Source organism: Salvelinus alpinus, chromosome 3, assembly GCF_045679555.1.
Source record: "Salvelinus alpinus chromosome 3, SLU_Salpinus.1, whole genome shotgun sequence".
Classification (NCBI taxonomy): domain Eukaryota; kingdom Metazoa; phylum Chordata; class Actinopteri; order Salmoniformes; family Salmonidae; genus Salvelinus; species Salvelinus alpinus.
The window spans coordinates 78,464,206-78,481,790 of NC_092088.1; the positions used below are offsets into that span (position 1 = coordinate 78,464,206).

Consider the following 17,585-nt stretch of genomic DNA (forward strand, 5'->3'; position numbering starts at 1 on the left):
AAATGTGCCAATCGGCATCGAGCTAAACTGAGCGAGCTCAACTGTGAATGGTCAGGCGCACCAAAATAAAGTGTCAAGGGAAGCCAGCTTGGATTTTGGCGTCACTCCTATCAAATCCCATTGAGAGCATACGTCAATGACAGTAAAACTTTAATTGTTGCATCTCATTGTGTTGTCCTCCGGTGGCTAGCTAGCTAAAATTAGCCCTTTCCAAAATTAGCTATGATTGAGCTAGACTGTGGTTTTACAAAATTCTCCATACTGGCCAATGATTATAATGGCGATTCTGATCCAACCATTTATTCATACATTGTTGTGCCCCTGGCACAAAAACCCCCACTAAAAGCGTGTACTGTATGACAAAGTGTTAGACCGTTTCATCAACATGAAAGAGAGGATGGCATTGGCGTTTCTTTAGTCAAATTTTTTTTCTACTTGCACGAACGCTCACGCACACACACACGCAGAAATGAGAACCATGGACAGCCACATCATATTTAGCTTACATTAAACTGGACTCAATTGTTTAGATGTCACTGTATTAGACTAAGCAAAGGTGATTTGATGATGTTGAAACGTTGAAGTTGAAATGGTGCTGGAATGGTGGAGGCAGCTCCTGTTTTCTTTGTGACTTGCGGTAACTGTCAGTGGTTCTAAATCAATAGTTGTTCAGTGGTCCGAAAAAGTCGGGGAAATTAAGTTGCTTGACCATGCTGTAGGTCATGTAACTGTCTGTTACCTGTACATGCAATATGCTTTGTGGACTTCATTGGACAGAGGTTGCTATCCGGTTTTGTGATGAAACAAAGGTGTGGTTGAATTTATTCTGCCACTATGTCTTATTGTCTCAGCCTTTAGGCCTATATATATATCACAGTCACAGGGGATATGAATTAACAGGTTACAGAGCAAACAACGCAATTATCACAACACATCGGTTGTAATATGGCTTCCCTCGTGATTTTATCCACACACTGCTACTGCCCAGTTCACCATGTCTGCACAGTTCCCTCGAGCCATAGACTGTAAAAAGAAGCCTTGAAAGCACAGCAAAGCTGTGAGACTTTAAAACCATGACTAGAGAGACTCAACGAATACAGCAAAGAGCTTCTGTTTTTATGAGTAAGTTCATGTTTAAAACTTCTTGGAACTATAGGGGGTGCTGTTCCGCATTAGCATATTTTGGTCTCCAAATTAAACTGCCTCGTGCTAAATTCTTGATCGTACAATATGCATATTATTGTTATTATTGGATAGAAAACACTTTCTAGTTTCTATAGCCGTTGGAATTTTGTCTCTGAGTGGTACAGAACTATATCTACAGCACTTTTCATGACAGGGGTCAGATTTCAGAAATTTTTACCCCTGATCTGGAGTCTGTTTTTAAGGTGACAGTGAATGCTATGAAGAAACCGACACTGCCTACGTCTTCCTCTGGGTGTCTGTACGTCATCACGTTTTGAATGGAATCGATTGCACAATCACAGCCACTATAAAAGAACAAAACGTAGAGGTACCTCCCTTTCTCGTCGCGCGCCTGAAGCGTGAAGGACATCGGACTTGCCTCATTCCAAATCGTTGTTTAGCCAGCAATATTTCTCTGGTCATGTTTTTACTCGTTATAGTTGTTAAAAACATCATAATGTAGTTAATTTGAACCGTTTTATAGCAATTTATATCCGTTTAGTGCGATTCTGAGGAATTTCTTTGTCGTGCACTTTCTAGCTTTGGGAACGTTTCGGGGTCTCGGTCGTTGTTAGTGGACATTTCGAAGGACAGAGGACATCTATCGACCAAAAGAAGATTACAACATAGAAAGGATACATTGCCCAAGAATCTGATGGAAGAACAGCTCAAAGTAAGCAATATTTAATATGATAAATCGTTGTTCTGTCGAAGATATTGTGTATCGCGTCACTTGGCGAACCCTGTATTGAAAAGTAAGGATCATTTTAAAAATGTAAGTCAGCGGTTGCATTAAGAACTAATTTGTCTTTCGATTCCTGTCAACCCTGTATTTTTTAGTCAAGTATATGATTAGCTTTCAATTAAACTAGATCACTCTGAAAGATGACGTCAGACATTTTGAGGCTTGATTTCCTAGTATTTTCATTGTGTAACCACGGTTTTGTATGGCTAAATATGCACATTTTCGAACAAACTGTATATGTATGTTGTAAAATGATGTTACAGGAGTGTCATCGGAAGAATTCTGAGAAGGTTAGTGAAAAAATTAATATATTTTGGCGGTGATTACGTTATAGCGCTCTTTGGCTGGAATCGATGCTCTGGTAACGTTTTCACATGTGGTATGCTAACTTATCGATTTATTGTGTTTTCGCTGTAAAACGCTTAGAAAATCTGAAATATTGTCTGGAATCACAAGATCTGGGTCTTTCCATTGCTATGCTTTGTCTATTCTTATGAAATGTTTTATTAAGAGTAAATTGGTCATACACGTTGCTCTCTATAGTAATTCTAGTCGTCTTGTGATGGTCGGTGCAATTGTAAACTGTGATTTCTACCTGAAATATGCACTTTTTTCTAACAAAACCTATCCTATACCATAAATATGTTATCAGACTGTCATCTGAAGAGGTTTTTTCTTGGTTAGTGGCTATCAATATCTTAGTTTAGCCGAATTGGTGATAGCACCTGAAGTAGTAAGAAACTGATGGAGTTAGAAAAGTGGTGTATTTTGCTAACGTGTTTAGCTAATAGATTTACATATTTTGTCTTCCCTGTAAAACATTTTAAAAATCTGAAATGGTGGCTTTATTCACAAGATCTGTATCTTTCATCTGGTGTCTTGGACTTGTGATTTAATGATATTTAGATGCTACTATCTACTTGTGAAGCTATGCTAGCTATGCTAATCAGTGTGTGGGGGGGTGGGGGGTGATCCCGGACCCGGGGTAGAGGCTCGTTAGAGGTTAAGTTGTTATTCAGCCCTCCCAACACTTTGTTGAACACTTAAGCCATAAAATGTGCATTCTCCCTACTCACGCTACAACTAGCACTATAGCTGCAACAAATGAGTATAGCAAAGTGTTTCCATAAGCTTGCGTTGTTATTATTAGTGGCTTGTATCTTTTTTCATGTCAAGGAATATTTCACTTTCTCTGGCAATAGGAGTTAACATGAATTTGTGCATGAGGCAGAAATAATGCAGTGCGACTTAAGTTTCGCCATCAGCTAGATGGCTGTATCCTCTTTTCTCAGCGGAGGGAGGGAGAGAGGAGGGACGGTGAGTCGGGTGAGGCAGTCTCACTGCTGCTTAGACCTCCCCTCAGACTGACCATCAGATGCAGGCCACCAGTCCAGTAAAAATAAAAGAGCAAATTATGCTCACTCAGCTGTGCCTCAAAATTAATGCAACAAATGATCTATTAGTTGAATGCATTCAGTTGTGCAACTGACTAGGTATCCCCTTACCCCTTTCATATACAGTTGAAGTCGGAAGTTTACATACACCTTTGCCAAATAAATTTAAACTCAGTTTTCACAATTCCTGACATTAAATCCTAGTTAAGATTCCCTGTCTTAGGTCAGTTAGGATCACCACTTTATTTTAAGAATGTGAAATGTCAGAATAATAGTAGAGAGATCGATTTATTTCAGCTTTTATATCTTTCATCACATTCCCAGTGGGTCAGAAGTTTACATAGACTCAATTAGTATTTGGTAGCATTGCAAATGCGTCTTTAAATTGTTTAACTTGGGTCAAACATTTCAGGTAGCCTTCCACAAGCTTCCCACAATAAGATGGGTGAATTTTGGCCCATTCCTCCTGACAGAGTTGGTGTAACTGAGTCAGGTTTGTAGGCTTCTTTGCTTGCACACACTTTTTCAGTTTTGCCCACAAATTTTCTATAGGATTGAGGTAAGGGCTTTGTGATGACCACTCCAATACCTTGACTTTGTTGTCCTCAAGCCATTTTGCCACAACTTTGGAAGTATGCTTGGAGTCATTGTCCATTTGGAAGACGCATTTGCGACCAAGCTTTAACTTCCTGATTGATGTCTTGAGATGTTGCTTCAATATATCCACATAATTTTCCTTCCTCATGATGCCATCTATTTTGTGAAGTACACCAGTCCCTCCTGCAGCAAAGCACCCCGACAACATGATGCTGCCACCCCCATGCTTCACGGTTGGGATGGTGTTCTTTGGCTTGCAAGCCTCCCCCTTTTTCCTCCAAACATAACAATGGGCATTATGGCCAAACAGTTCTATTTTTGTTTCATCAGACCAGAGGACATGTCTCCAAAAAGTACGATCTTTGTCCCCATGTGCAGTTGCAAACCGTAGCCTGGATTTTTTATGGCGGTTTTGGAGCAGTTGCTTCTTCCTTGCTGAGCGGCCTTTCAGGTTATGTCGTTATAGGACTCGTTTTACTGTGGATACAGCTACTTTTGTACCCGTTTCCTCCAGCATCTTCACAAGGTCATTTGCTGTTGTTAAGGGATTGATTTGCACTTTTCGCACCAAAGTACGTTCATCTCTAGAAGACAGAATGCATCTCCTCCCTGAGCGGTATGATGGCTGCGTGGTCCCATGGTGTTTATACTTGCGTACTATTGTTTGTACAGATGAACGTGGTACCTTCAGGCATTTGGAAATTGCTCCCAAGGATGAACCAGATGTGTGGAGGTTTACAATTTCTTTCTGAGGTCTTGGCTGACTTCTTTAGATTTTCCAATGATGTCAAGCAAAGAGGCACTGAGTTTGAAGGTAGGCCTTGAAATACATCCACAGGTACACCTCCAAATGACACAAATTATGTCAATTAGCCTATCTTCCCTCTCTCTGCTCTCTCCCCATCCCTCTCTCTGCTCTCTCCCCATCCCTCTCTCTGCTATCTTCCAACCCTCTCTTCTCTCTCTCTGCTCTCTCCCCATCCCTGTCTTCCCTCGCTCTACTCTCCCCAATCCCTGTCTTCCCTCGTTCTACTCTCCCCAATCCCTCTCTCTACTCTCTCCCCATCTCTCTCTCTACTCTCCCCATCCCTCTTCCCCCTCCCCTGCATCCCTCTCTTCCTTCTCTCTAATCTCTCCCATCACTCTGCTCTCTCCTATCCCTCTATTCCCTCTCTCTGCTCTCTCCCATCCCTCTCTCTACTCTCTCCCCATCCCTTTCTTTCTTACTAACGCTTTCCCATTAAAACTTGTTCACCCCTACAGAAAAGGCTCCACATTACCTACCTAATTAGAACCAGCAAATATAGGGTGGGTGTCTCACTTTTGCCACTTTGAAAAAGTACTGAAAGCTGTCTGTCCCCATTTTAGACGTCTAGTTTACACTGTATGCAATAGAAAACAACATTCCTTGAAATAAATCCAGTCTTTGTGGAAAGTAAGATCTGAAACTCCCAAGGACTTGGTGGCCAGGCTGGTCATTTGGAAGTGTGAGGAAACAATGTGTGCAGTCTGTAGCTTACCCCATGACAGTCAGGCACTCTCCTCTCCTCTGGCATTCCTATCTGCTAAGCCATAAGCATCAGCTTCCTTATCTTTTGTGTTGTGTGTGATTACAAGAGAGATGTGAAATATGCTGTGTCTGATGTTCACACAGGTTTACTTCCATTAACAAGGGTTTAAATAAATAGCTAAAGTGTTATTGGGTGTGGTATAAAACAAGAAGTTATCCAAGATGGCGTAGCAGTCGGACGTGTGTTTTGTGTTTTGTTTTTTTGGTATATTTTTTAATCTCACTTTCCATCTACGGACTGAAAATACTCTCCAGCAACCCGCCTCACCCAATGTGGTACGGATCTGCTATGTTTTTACTTTAGAACCAGAACTCCAATCAGAGGCTAGCCAGCTAACTATCTACTAGCCAGTTAGCCACTGCTAGCGGTCTTCACCGCTAACTCGGACACCAGCCAGCCTCAGCTCGGTCAATACCTGTCAGTCTGCACAGCGCAATATCAACCCAGAGCATATCAGACTGCTTTTTCTCTACCACATCTCCGGATTCCTACCGCAAGCTCTGGACCTTTACACTGGATCATCGCAGCTAGCTAGCTGCAATCCGAGTGGCTATTCCTGGCTAACGTCTCTGTCCTGAAGCAAGCACCAGTTAGGCTTGAGCTAGCCTCGAGCTAGGCCCATCTCCCAGCTAGCCAAAGAGGTCCACCAGCTAATTCTTGGGCTACAATACCTCTTTTGCCAATTGGCGCCCTGCTGATCCATCACGAATGGTCTGCCAACGTAATTGTCCGAGGTGGTTTCAACAGGCTTTTCCGTTGAGACGTCGCCGAAGATCCATCTGCTGGCCACGGCCTGCTCGCCGTGTCTCCAGCTCTAGCGTAGTAGCGACTACTGAACGGCCCCCTGACTTCACCTATTGCTGCTCATTGGGCCCGATGATCACTCGACCCCAGCCCCGTCCTAAATGCCTTAGATAGCTTGTGTGTCGCACCCTCCACACTTGCGGAGACCTCACCTGGCTTAACTGGTGCCTCCAGGGACGCAACCGCTCTCATCGTCACTCAATGCCTAGGTTTACCTCCACTGTACTCACATCCTACCATACCCTTGTCTGTACATTATGCCCTGAATCTATTCTACCATGCCCAGAAATCTGCTCCTTTTATTCTCTGTCCCCAACGCACTAGACGACCAGTTCTTATAGCCTTTAGCCGTACCCTTATCCTACACCTCCTCTGTTCCTCTGGTGATGTAGAGGTTAACCCAGGCCCCATTGCCCCCAGCACCACACCAATTCCCAACGTACTCTCATTTATGGACTTCTGTAACCGTAAAAGCTTTAGTTTCATGCATGTTAACATCAGAAGCCTCCTCCCTAAGTTTGTTTTATTCACTGCTTTAAGCACACTCCGCCAACCCTGATGTCCTAGCAGTGTCTGAATCCTGGTTTAGGAAGGCCACAAAAATTCTGAAATCTCCATCCCCAACTACATTTTCCGACAAGATAGAACTGCCAAAGGGGGCGGAGTTTCAATCTACTGCAGAGAGAGCATGCAAAGTTCTATCATACTTTCCAGGTCTATGCCCAAACAGTTCGAGCTTATAATTTTAAAAATGAATCTCTCCAGAAATAAGTCTCTCACTTTTTCCTCCTGTTATAGACCCCCCTCAGCTCCCAGCTGTTCCCTAGGACATCATATGTGAATTGATTGCCTCCCATCTAACTTCAAAGTTCGTTCTGCTAGGTGACCTAAACTGGGATATGCTTAACACCCCAGCCATCCTACAATCTAAATTATATGCCCTCAATCTCACACAAATTATCAAGGAACCTACCAGGTACAACACTAAATCCGTAACCATGGGCACCCTCATAGATATCATCCTGACCAACTTGCCCTCTAAATTAGAGGTCGACCGATTATGATTTTTCAACGCCGATACCGGTTATTGGAGGACCAAAAAAGCCGATACCGATTAATCGGCCAATTTTTTAAATTTATTTGTAATAATGACAATTACAACAATACTGAATGAACACTTATTTTAACTTAATATAATACATTAATAAAATCAATTTAGCCTCAAATAAATATTTGAGGCTAAATATATATCAATTTGGTTTAAATAATGCAAAAACAAAGTGTTGGAAAATAAAGTAAAAGTGCAACATGTGCTATGTAAGAAAGCTAACGTTTAATTTCCTTGTTCAGAACATGAGAACATATGAAAGCTGGTGGTTCCTTTTAACATGAGTCTTCAATATTCCCAGGTAGGAAGTTTTAGGTTGTAGTTATTATAGGAATTATAGGACTATTTCTCACTATACGATTTGTATTTCATATACCTTTGACTATTGGATGTTCTTATAGGCACTTTAGTATTGTCAGTGTAAAGGTATAGCTTCCATCCCTCTCCTCGCCGCTATCTGGGCTCGAACCAGGAACACATTGACAACAGCCACCCTCGAAGCAGCGTTACCCATGCAGAGCAAGGGGAACAACTACTCCAAGTCTCAGAGCGAGTGACGTTTGAAACGCTATTAGCGCGCACCCGCTAACTAGCTAGCCATTTCACATCGGTTACACCAGCCTAATCTCAGGAGTTGATAGGCTTGAAGTCATAAACAGCGTAATGCTTAAAGCATTGCGAAGAGCTGCTGGCAAAACGCACGAAAGTTCTGTTTGAATGAATGCTTACGAGCATGCTGGTGCCTACCATCGCTCAGTCAGACTGCTCTATCAAATCATAGATTTAACTATGTCACGTTCCTGACCTTATTTCCTTTATTTTGTCTTTGTTTAGTATGGTCAGGACGTGAGCTGGGTGGGCATTCTATGTTATGTGTTTCTATGTTTAGGTTCATTGTTAATTAGCCTGATATGGTTCTCAATCAGGGGCAGGTGTTTTACGTTTCCTCTGATTGAGAACCATATTAAGGTAGGCTGTTCACACCGTTTGTTTGTGGGTGATTGTCTTCCGTGTCTGTACCACACGGGACTGTTTCGTTTGTTTAGTCTGTTCCTGCGTTCTTCGTGTTATGTAAGTTCTCATGTCCAGGTCGGTCTACATCGTTTTTGTTATTTTGTAATTTATTCAAGTGTGCTTCGTGTTCGTCTTGTTTGAATAAATTCATTATGTACTCCACAAAAGCTGCGTTTTGGTCCGATCCCTGCTCCTCCTCAGACGAGGAGGAGAACAATCGTTACAGAATCACCCACCAACAAAGGACCAAGCAGCGGTGGAGAAAGCAGCAGCAGCGCACGAAGGAGGAATGGACATGGGAGGACGTTTTGGACGGCAAGGGTTGCTACACATGGGAGGAGATCCTGGCTGGAAAAGATCGCCTCCCATGGGAACAGCTGGAGGCAGTTAGGAGAGCAGAGGCAACCGGAGAGAGGAACCGGCGTTATGAAGGTACACGGCATCAACCAGGTTCCTTTTCCAATGGCTTCCTCAGGCTGTGACCAGGCTTTAGACATAGTTTCAGGCTTTTATTTTGAAAAATTAGCGTGATTTTAATTAATTAATTAATTGCTTAATCTGAGAATTTCTGCCAACAGCAGAAGTATGGTCGGCCTACACAGGACAGACTACAATGCAATGTTAAGGCTACTTGCAACATTACATTTAATCTTTGATATTTACAAACAAGATAATGTCCTTTCTGGGGTACACTATCTCTCAGATGACTATTCACAAATGTCTAGCATCTTGCTGAAAAAGTGGGAACCACCAGCATGTTATGGTTTAATCCCAAATGGCATCCTACCATTACTTTTATAGGGCACTGCGTTTGACCAGAGCTCTGAAGGCCATGGTCAAAAATTGTGCAATATATTGGGATTAAGGTCGGTGCCAATTGGGATGGAGATTATGAGACCCGCGTGGGCCTAATCTCGGTGTCTACCACGAACCTGCTGGTAGTTCTGATCCTGGGGAGTGAACGTGTTGTCGATGGGCTGGAAGTTCAAGTTGACATGAGGGAAATTGTGTAGCCAATATGTCCACCAAGGTGCCATATAATCCTCCCGTATTGAAGACATCCTGGCCCGAGTTTAATTATCCAAGATCTAGTAGTCTTCTTTAGTAAACGGACAGCTCCGTCCCGTCTTCTGTAACAAAGCTATAAACTGTAATGAAAAAGCATGCTGGATAATGTAAACTCGTTCACACGCACAGTAGACAAAAGATGTAGGGAGATCGTTAAAGGAAAGCATCCCAAAATTATCCGTGAAAAAGAAAATTAGCACACCGTGCCCGGTCAGCCCGTTTCAACCACAGCCATCCTATCGCTACCGTCTGCTGGTCCAGTCATTCCAAGGGCCGTCCCTACACGAGAGCGCGTAGGAATAAGAGTCGCTGGAGACAAAGCGAAAGAGCGCAGAACCTGAAAGCAGGAACACGAATAGTAATGAAAAAAATTGAATTGGGAAAAGTAAGGCTTGGCACGTGGTAAATGGATACTCAAGTTTATGAAAAAATATATAGGTATAGGCCAAATATAGAATAATAATAAAATGTCCGCAAAAGCAACATCGATATCTGGGTAGCTCCCATTGAGTTTGCAACACTCCCATCTAGTGTAAATAAACTCACATGCAGAATCTGTCAAAGTTTACCAACGTGCCATGGAAATAACACACAACTGATATAATTACCGTAGTTATACGGCGCAGTTTGAGTCTTTTTCCAGTCTGCACACAGCTGCTGGACAATGACCCAGTGTTGACAGACAGGGAACTGAAGAATGGGTTCTAACTTTCTATCCCGAAACCTTACAATATTTTAAATAACAAAATGGCACCCTATTCCTTATAGTCTACTAATTTGATTTAAGACCCATAAATCTCGGGTCAAAAGTAGTGCAGTATATAGAATAGTGTGCCATTTGAGACGCAAACCTTTATGTATCCTAGCATATCAGTGGGGAAGTGGTCTGTCTAGTTTGTAGTACAGTAGCCAATGCTATGGTCATTCCAACAAATAAAGCAAAACACTAAATAACATTTGAGCATGCTGTGACAAGGCGAATATCTGAAGTCTCAACCTTCAGAACATTCTGTATGAAGTGGATGAGTCTCATGAGGCTGATTCTGACTATGCACTAGTCTGACATGGAGAACTTTAGCCCTACACCTGCATGTCAATGGTACTGCCCTTAGGCCTACTTGAGTTCATAGCGAATTGATCAGATCGCTGTTCACAACTTACTGTGCAGGCTTCAGCTAACCATGCCAAAAGAAACTAGACTGCCCATCTACACCTTTCAATTATTCATAATTAGCATGTAGATAGCCACTTTTTTTTATTTTTATAAATACCCTAACCATCAGATTGATCACTAAGTCTATATACATAATTCTTGTCCCAAATCCATGAAATGGCAGTGTGGGTAAAGTAATAGTACTGCATCTGTAATAATGGCAGGTTCTTCATCTAGTCACTTCCAGAAGCATATTTGTATTTAAATCCACCAGTCCATGAAGTAAGTGCAGGGCTATAAGTGATTGGATGTGTGTAAGTAATGTTACCACATTAGTCACCACCCCAAACAATGTAGATGTGGTCTCTGAGGTCATTAAAGATCCCATGGCACTTATCATAAGAGTAGGGGTGTTAACCCTGGTGTCCTGACTAAATTCCCAATCTGGCCCTCAACCATCACGGTCACCTAATAATCCCCAGTTTACAATTGGCTCATTCATCCCCCTCCTCTCCCCTGTAACTATTCCCCAGGTCGTTGCTGCAAATGAGAACGTGTTCTCAGTCAACTTACCTGGTAAAATAACGGTAAAAAACAAAAAAAAAAACATCATTTGACTATTTATTGGAAGAGAGCCTGTGTAGTAACTGGTTTGACTCCACCACAGATAACTTGTCAAATTTGTTTAGGGCGTTTCCCAGTCAATGAGTAAGCCTAGTCCTGGACCAAGAGCACCCTCGATGGTGAATCTTCAACAGCAGCCGTCTCTTCGTCACATCATTAAACACCCGACTAGACATCTCAACAGGTGATCCATGCAAGTCATGACAGCACCAGTGGGGGTGGGCCTTCCCTCTTGTGTTCTCTAGTGCTCCTCAAGCAAGAGGGAGGCCGATGACATCACAACTTCCAATCAAACCAACTCTTGAATGCCCAACTCCTTAAAGTTTGCAGTTGTCTTAAAAACACTAATACAAAACATTTGTTTTACCCTTTAGTGTACTTCATCGTATTTATACTTGGGATATCACTGCAATAGGACAGGTACAACAACAACAAAAATCATTGGAGGAAGTCCTTAAATCTGAGGACCAGGTTTAATCTGTCTGGGAAACCAGCTCTTAGATAATCCAGTCACTTCATTTGGCAGACATTCATTTGCCTTCTTCCAAAATAGAGCCACTAAGCATGTCACACATGAATATAGATCATTTACTGTAGTGGAACATAACAGGCATGACAAAGACAAATGGTTTTCCTCTTTTTATTACAATTTACTGTACACGAAGATAGTTCTCTACTTGAGCTCCTTCACAGCCAGACCTGAAAAGAGATGAGCTGGTTAGAAACTACATTACATGAATCATGCTCATTCACAAAACATGCTTTGAGTGACCAAGCTACAAACTTGATAGACTTGACATTATTAGAAATGCTACTGGCAGTAGGAAGACAAGCGAAAGTTAGCTTGTTCAAATCCCTGAGCAGATTTTGGGAAACATCTGTTGATATGTCCTTGAGCAAGGCACTTAACCATAACTGCTCTGGATAAAAGCATATTACAGTTGGGGGTTCAGGAAAGAATATAAATCAATTTAAAAAAGGGAACTGCAACATTTTAGCGACATGAAATCTTATTCAAATCTGTTCATATACACCCCCTGGAAGAACGACACGTAAAAACATTTTCTGACAAGCGACCACTTAGATATGGTCAAGTTAATAAATTCTCAAAAAGTTTGGGAATAGCATATTAGGGCATTAGCAAAAATTCTATAGCAACATAGAATGGGAAAGCAGCAATGTTTTTGAACAATTAATAGATACGGCAGTAAATAGGAACAGAGTCTACTCAGACCAGTGCGCCATAGCCAATCAGAGCTACAGTAGGCCTTCATGAAAACAAGACATTTGCCACAGACCTGCTATCATTCACTTTGCACTGGATGTTTGCTAGCAGTTATTTACTTTATTTTTATTTACATTTTTGCACACCAGTATTTCCACATCATCATCTGCACATCTATCACACCAGTGTTAATTTGCTAAATTGTAATAACTTTGCTACTGTGGCCTATTTATTGCCTTACCACCTCATGCCATTTGCACACACTGTATATACCTTTTTCTATTGTGTTATTGACTGTACGTTTGTTTATTCCATGTGTAACTGTGTTGTTTGTGTCGCACTGCTTTGCTTTATCTTGGCCAGGTCGCAGTTGTAAATGAGAACTTGTTTCAACTGGCCTACCTGGTTAAATAAAGGTTAAATAAAAATAAATAAACAACCTGAGAACAATATGTTTTGGACTACCAAGAAAAGTATTGTTGAGTTATATTAAATCATGCATTGAACTGCAACTACCTATTCTGCCAACAATTCCTTAGTGTACGTCATGGAATGTTGAGTGAAATATAACCTATTTTTATAACCTCAGTGTTTTTTTTTTTAGCATAAACTGGGAACTTTATATTTTTTAACTGATATGATTGTCTTTTTCATATCTTCCAAAATAGTTAAAACGCTGTCAGTTTCACTAAAATCTTCAGCGGCAATGGAAGCAAGCAGCGTTTATCTATCAGATATTTTTTTGGGAGGGGGCCAACAATATTCCCAGACAGCTCAAAGCATTAAGGAATATACATCCATGCACCGGTGGAACTCAAATTCTGATGAAGTTGAAACTAAGCATTTGGTCTATCCTTACACTCCTAGCAAGTGTGCAAATGCACCAAACATGTGGTGTTTGGACAACTTGCATAGTAATAGATCAGATTACTTCATCACGTTCAATTTGTAACCACTCCGCACTGACAAAATTACATCTTTATAGACTGGACATTGTCACCAGACTACAGGATTAACGGTCTTGAGAGATGGTCCTATAAAACAGATTTCAGACTCCTTCTGCCAATTACCAACCACAACATGCCAGATTCCATGTGATGAAAGTTGAGCATCTTACCTGGGGGCAGTGACTGTTTCAGCTTCTCTGCCTTCTCCTTGTCTGTGATGACGAGGGTGTACAGGTACCGGCTGCAACGCACCTTGAACTTGACATTGTCCTTGTTCTTCTTGATCTTTACGGCTGTGGGATAATAAACAAGAAGCAATCTGAACATTCAACACTATGGTTCGTAGTCAGCGTTCCCAGACAGAATCCTATGTGGGTGCAGAAATGATAAAGACATAAGCGTTAACAAACTCCACATTGAGTGTACCGACTAGTGCACAAAACCTGATTCAATTGTCAGATGAGCAGAGCATGTGGGCAACAATGTAATACTTACACTTGGCATCCTTCCTCCTTGCTGTAAGCAGGAAATCTTTTATTTCTTCTATTTTTCGTGGCTGAAATACAACAGGTAAATAATAAGTATAAATAAGCAACAACCACACAACTACAGGGGTTAACTCAACGCAAAAACCTTAGCTAACATGGCATGACATTATAGTCTCATTGCTGACATAGCTTGTTATTATTCTCTCTTGGCTAGATGGCTAACTAAATGAAAGTAATCTGCGGATTGTCAGTGGACCGGTGGAACTAAAGATTCTGGTTATATCAGAACTTAGCACTAGGTCCACCTTTATTCTGGCAAGCGTGTAAATGCATCACAAGCACGAGACAGCCTGTGATGGTTGGACAACTTGCTAAGACATGCTGGTTAGCCAGGTTAACATTGGCTAGCTAACGTTCGCTAGTTAGCTCGTTACAACTCACGATGACAGTTGTAGCTGCCTTTCACTGTAACTATCACCACTCGACTCGTTGACATTTCAGTTACTAACGAAATAGTTACACAATATCAGTTTAAGTTAGCTAGCAACTCGTGTACTGGCGGTAGCCAACCACGGCAACTTTACTAGGTCGCACCGGAATTGGCCTGTACTAACTAGTAGCCTACTCGGCTAGATAATGCTGGCTAACTAGTTACACAGGTAACAACCAGGCAAACAGATAGCAACGGTCGCAACGAAATAGCTAACAGTAAGCTTACTAAACAACAGTCTGCCATGAACAGTTAGCCACGTAATTAAAATTCTAAGAATGGTCCTCACCATCTTGCCGTGTCAGCGGACTGAAGCCTGAAAGACCGTAGAAGGTTAAGGGTCAGAATGCAGATAATTTCAGTAGAACAAGCAATGCAAAACTAATACTAGGTTTATTATATGGTTACATTTTTGTAAGATCATTCTTTAATAATTTTGGGGGCATATTATGCAGTTAAATGAAGGATGGAGGATGATTATAAATGTGATATTGACTGTATGGAAAAAATATACAACTTACACAGCCTGCAAGCGAGGGGACGAAGAGGACGGAACTTCCGCTGACGTAAAATTTATAGTTCAAGCTACGGCATACCATGGAGGACAAATGTAAGACGAACGACTTTCTCTTCACTCATTTATCCTTACATAAACATGTACTTTTTTAATTTTCCCAGAAACAATAACCAATTTGCAAACTCCTGATCCAACATGGCGTAGCAGTGCAGACGTGTTTGTCGTTGTCCCGTGTACATTTAGTTTTTTCGTCTTTTTTTGGTATATATTTCAATCTCTTTTCTCCATTTTAAAATTAAATATACCTTTCGGCAACCAGTCTCACCCAATGTGATACGGATCTGCTATTTTTTAGACCTTATAGCTAGAACCTCCATCAGATGCTAACCAGCTGATTAGTTACTTGCTATTTAGTCATATATTTTTTTCTTCTATTTAGTCATTGTTAACCACTGCTAGCTGCCTTTACCTTTAGCTCAGACACCAGCCGCTTTTAGCTTGGATAAATCTTAGTTTTGCATCTCCTCATTGGTTTATAGAAGCAGGTACCCACGTGCCATCTCCTCATTGGTTATACCCACGTGGGTGATTGAAAAACGAACTGTTTTGCCGGTAGTCGTAGTAATACAATGAAGGTTTAGATGCGATCACCATATAAGTTAAACATGAAAATGCATGGAAGGAGGAGAGATGACTAGAAACGATTCGGTTGGCCATTTTATGTGTGGATTAATTGTTGGAGTAGAGGTCCTTGTGCATTTCAGGTAAAATAACAACTCAATGTTTATATCCCAGGACAAATTAGCTAGCAACAGCAAGCTAGCTAAATAGGACAAATTAACGTTAGCTAGCAAGTGCAAGCTAACTAGCTAAATTGCCATACATTTTAATGCTTTTCGACCTGTCCCCAAATTAATGTCATTGGTTCAGAGTTTGTTTTGATATTTTAACCTGCGTGTCATGATCGCGTTGGTGTGGGGGGGCAAAATACATTTAAGCAGGATAGCGCACGATGGCGCACTCGCGCAGCCGGTTTGGGTGCCGTGTTAGCATACCAAACAAAGATTCTATGGTGTTAGAAAATTGGAGACCAATCACATTAATGAACAATGATGGAAAGCTACTTGCATCCATCTTTCCAGAAAGACTTAAAAATGGTCTTGACCAAATCATTGATGATACCCAGTCTGGTTTTATGAAGGGCAGACATATATGTAATAATATTCGACTAGTATTGGACTTGATAGACTACAATAGCTTTATTTTATCTGTAGACTTTTACAAGGCATTTGATACAGTTTAACATTTTCTTTTTGAGACTTCAATTTTTTGATTTTGGTCAATATTTTCAAAGTGTAATTAAGACACTTTACAATAATAGTAACAGCTCTGTTAAATTATCCCATGGAACTTCACAGAGATTCAACATTAGACGTGGAATTAAACAAGGATGCCCAATTTCTCATTTCTTATTTTTATTGGTCACACAAGTTATGACACTTCATATAAATAAGGATAGTTTTAGGGGTATTCAGATACAAGACAAAGAGATAAAATGTTCACAATTGGCTGATGACACCACCATTTTTTTAAAGATCATAATGAAGTCAGGAAAGCTATTGAGTGTATTAATGCCTTCTCACATGTATCAGCTTTATCTCTGAATATTAGGACATGTGAATTATTTGCGTTGAAAAGATTTGACTTAAACTCAGTATGTAATATCCCTGTAAAAGATATGATCACATATCTTGGTATTAAAGTTAGCAAAGATCAGAAAGAAAGGGGCAACTTAAATGTCTCTCCTATTGCAGAGAAAATTGGAAAGAGATTTAACTCCTGGTTATTAAGAGATCTTTCTTTATCTGGATGTGTACTTTTATCAAAATCTGAAGGTCTGTCCAGATTAGTTTATACCTCCCTTACCTTGGATGTTACTCTGTCAGTAACTAAAATGGTTGATACTAAATTATGTAACTTCATATGGAGGAATAAACCTCATTATTTAAGAAAAGTGGTAATATGTAGCACCCAACGTGTGGGAGGGTTGAATGCTCTGGAGTTTACAACCTCTAATATAATATTTAAGATTACATGGATAAAACACTGTTTAAGAAATATAGATTGCATTTGGAATATCATCCCTAATTTAATATTCCAACAGATTGGTGGTCTAGAATTCTTACTCAAATACAACTTTGATATGGGCAAAATCCCTATTAAGCTTGCAAACTTTCATAAACAAGAACTTCTAATTTGGAACCTCATGTACAAACACAATTTTTCCCCACATAGGTATACAATAATAAAGACATAAAATACAAAAACAAGTCGTTATTTTTCCAGAACTGGTTTGACAACAACCTTATTTGGATTTAACAATTATTGAATAATGATGGACAACTATATGATTATCCAGAATTTATCAGAACACACAATGTTACATTCACTCCTGAGGAGTACCAAATTGTTGTTAGAGCTGTCCCTAAAGGTGCTATTCTTCTTTTAGGAGAATATAACACTACTCCAAGTGCAACTGTTGAGGATTTTGTAGCCTCAATACAATTGGAAGGAATTGACATTTTAAACTATAAATGTAATCACATGTATATAAGGAAACTATGTCAATATGTTACTATTCCCTCTGCTAAAATG

General features: G+C 40.6%; 2 protein-coding genes across 3 annotated transcripts in view; both read right to left on the reverse strand.

Moving 5' to 3' along the window:
• The window catches only part of LOC139571399 (protein tweety homolog 2-like), a 106,292-nt gene extending 96,282 nt beyond the window's left edge, over positions 1-10,010 (reverse strand). The window contains exon 1 of one of the 2 annotated variants that reach the window (XM_071394229.1): positions 9,351-10,010. In XM_071394229.1, coding sequence (XP_071250330.1) covers positions 9,351-9,479 — 129 coding nt within the window. In that variant the 5' untranslated portion in view covers positions 9,480-10,010. The remainder of the gene's footprint in view (positions 1-9,350) is intronic. The other variant, XM_071394230.1, reaches the window with a different exon arrangement.
• Positions 10,011-11,887: 1,877 nt separating this feature from the next.
• Positions 11,888-15,441, reverse strand: LOC139571405 (large ribosomal subunit protein eL38). The gene is made up of 5 exons (XM_071394247.1): positions 14,935-15,441; positions 14,703-14,729; positions 13,931-13,991; positions 13,606-13,728; positions 11,888-11,962 (listed from the first exon to the last, which is right to left on the reverse strand). Exons 2-5 carry the CDS (start codon positions 14,703-14,705, stop codon positions 11,937-11,939), a joined length of 213 nt encoding a protein of 70 aa, XP_071250348.1. The 5' UTR covers positions 14,706-14,729; positions 14,935-15,441; the 3' UTR covers positions 11,888-11,936.
• Between the last annotated feature and the right edge of the window lie 2,144 nt (positions 15,442-17,585).

Coding starts and splice junctions, on each gene's coding strand:
- LOC139571405 (XM_071394247.1), bottom strand. Junction 13,729..13,930: donor AAGGAGGAAGGATGCCAAGT/GTAAGTATTACA, acceptor ATTATCCCACAG/CCGTAAAGATCAAGAAGAAC. Junction 11,963..13,605: donor GAAACAGTCACTGCCCCCAG/GTAAGATGCTCA, acceptor ATCTCTTTTCAG/GTCTGGCTGTGAAGGAGCTC.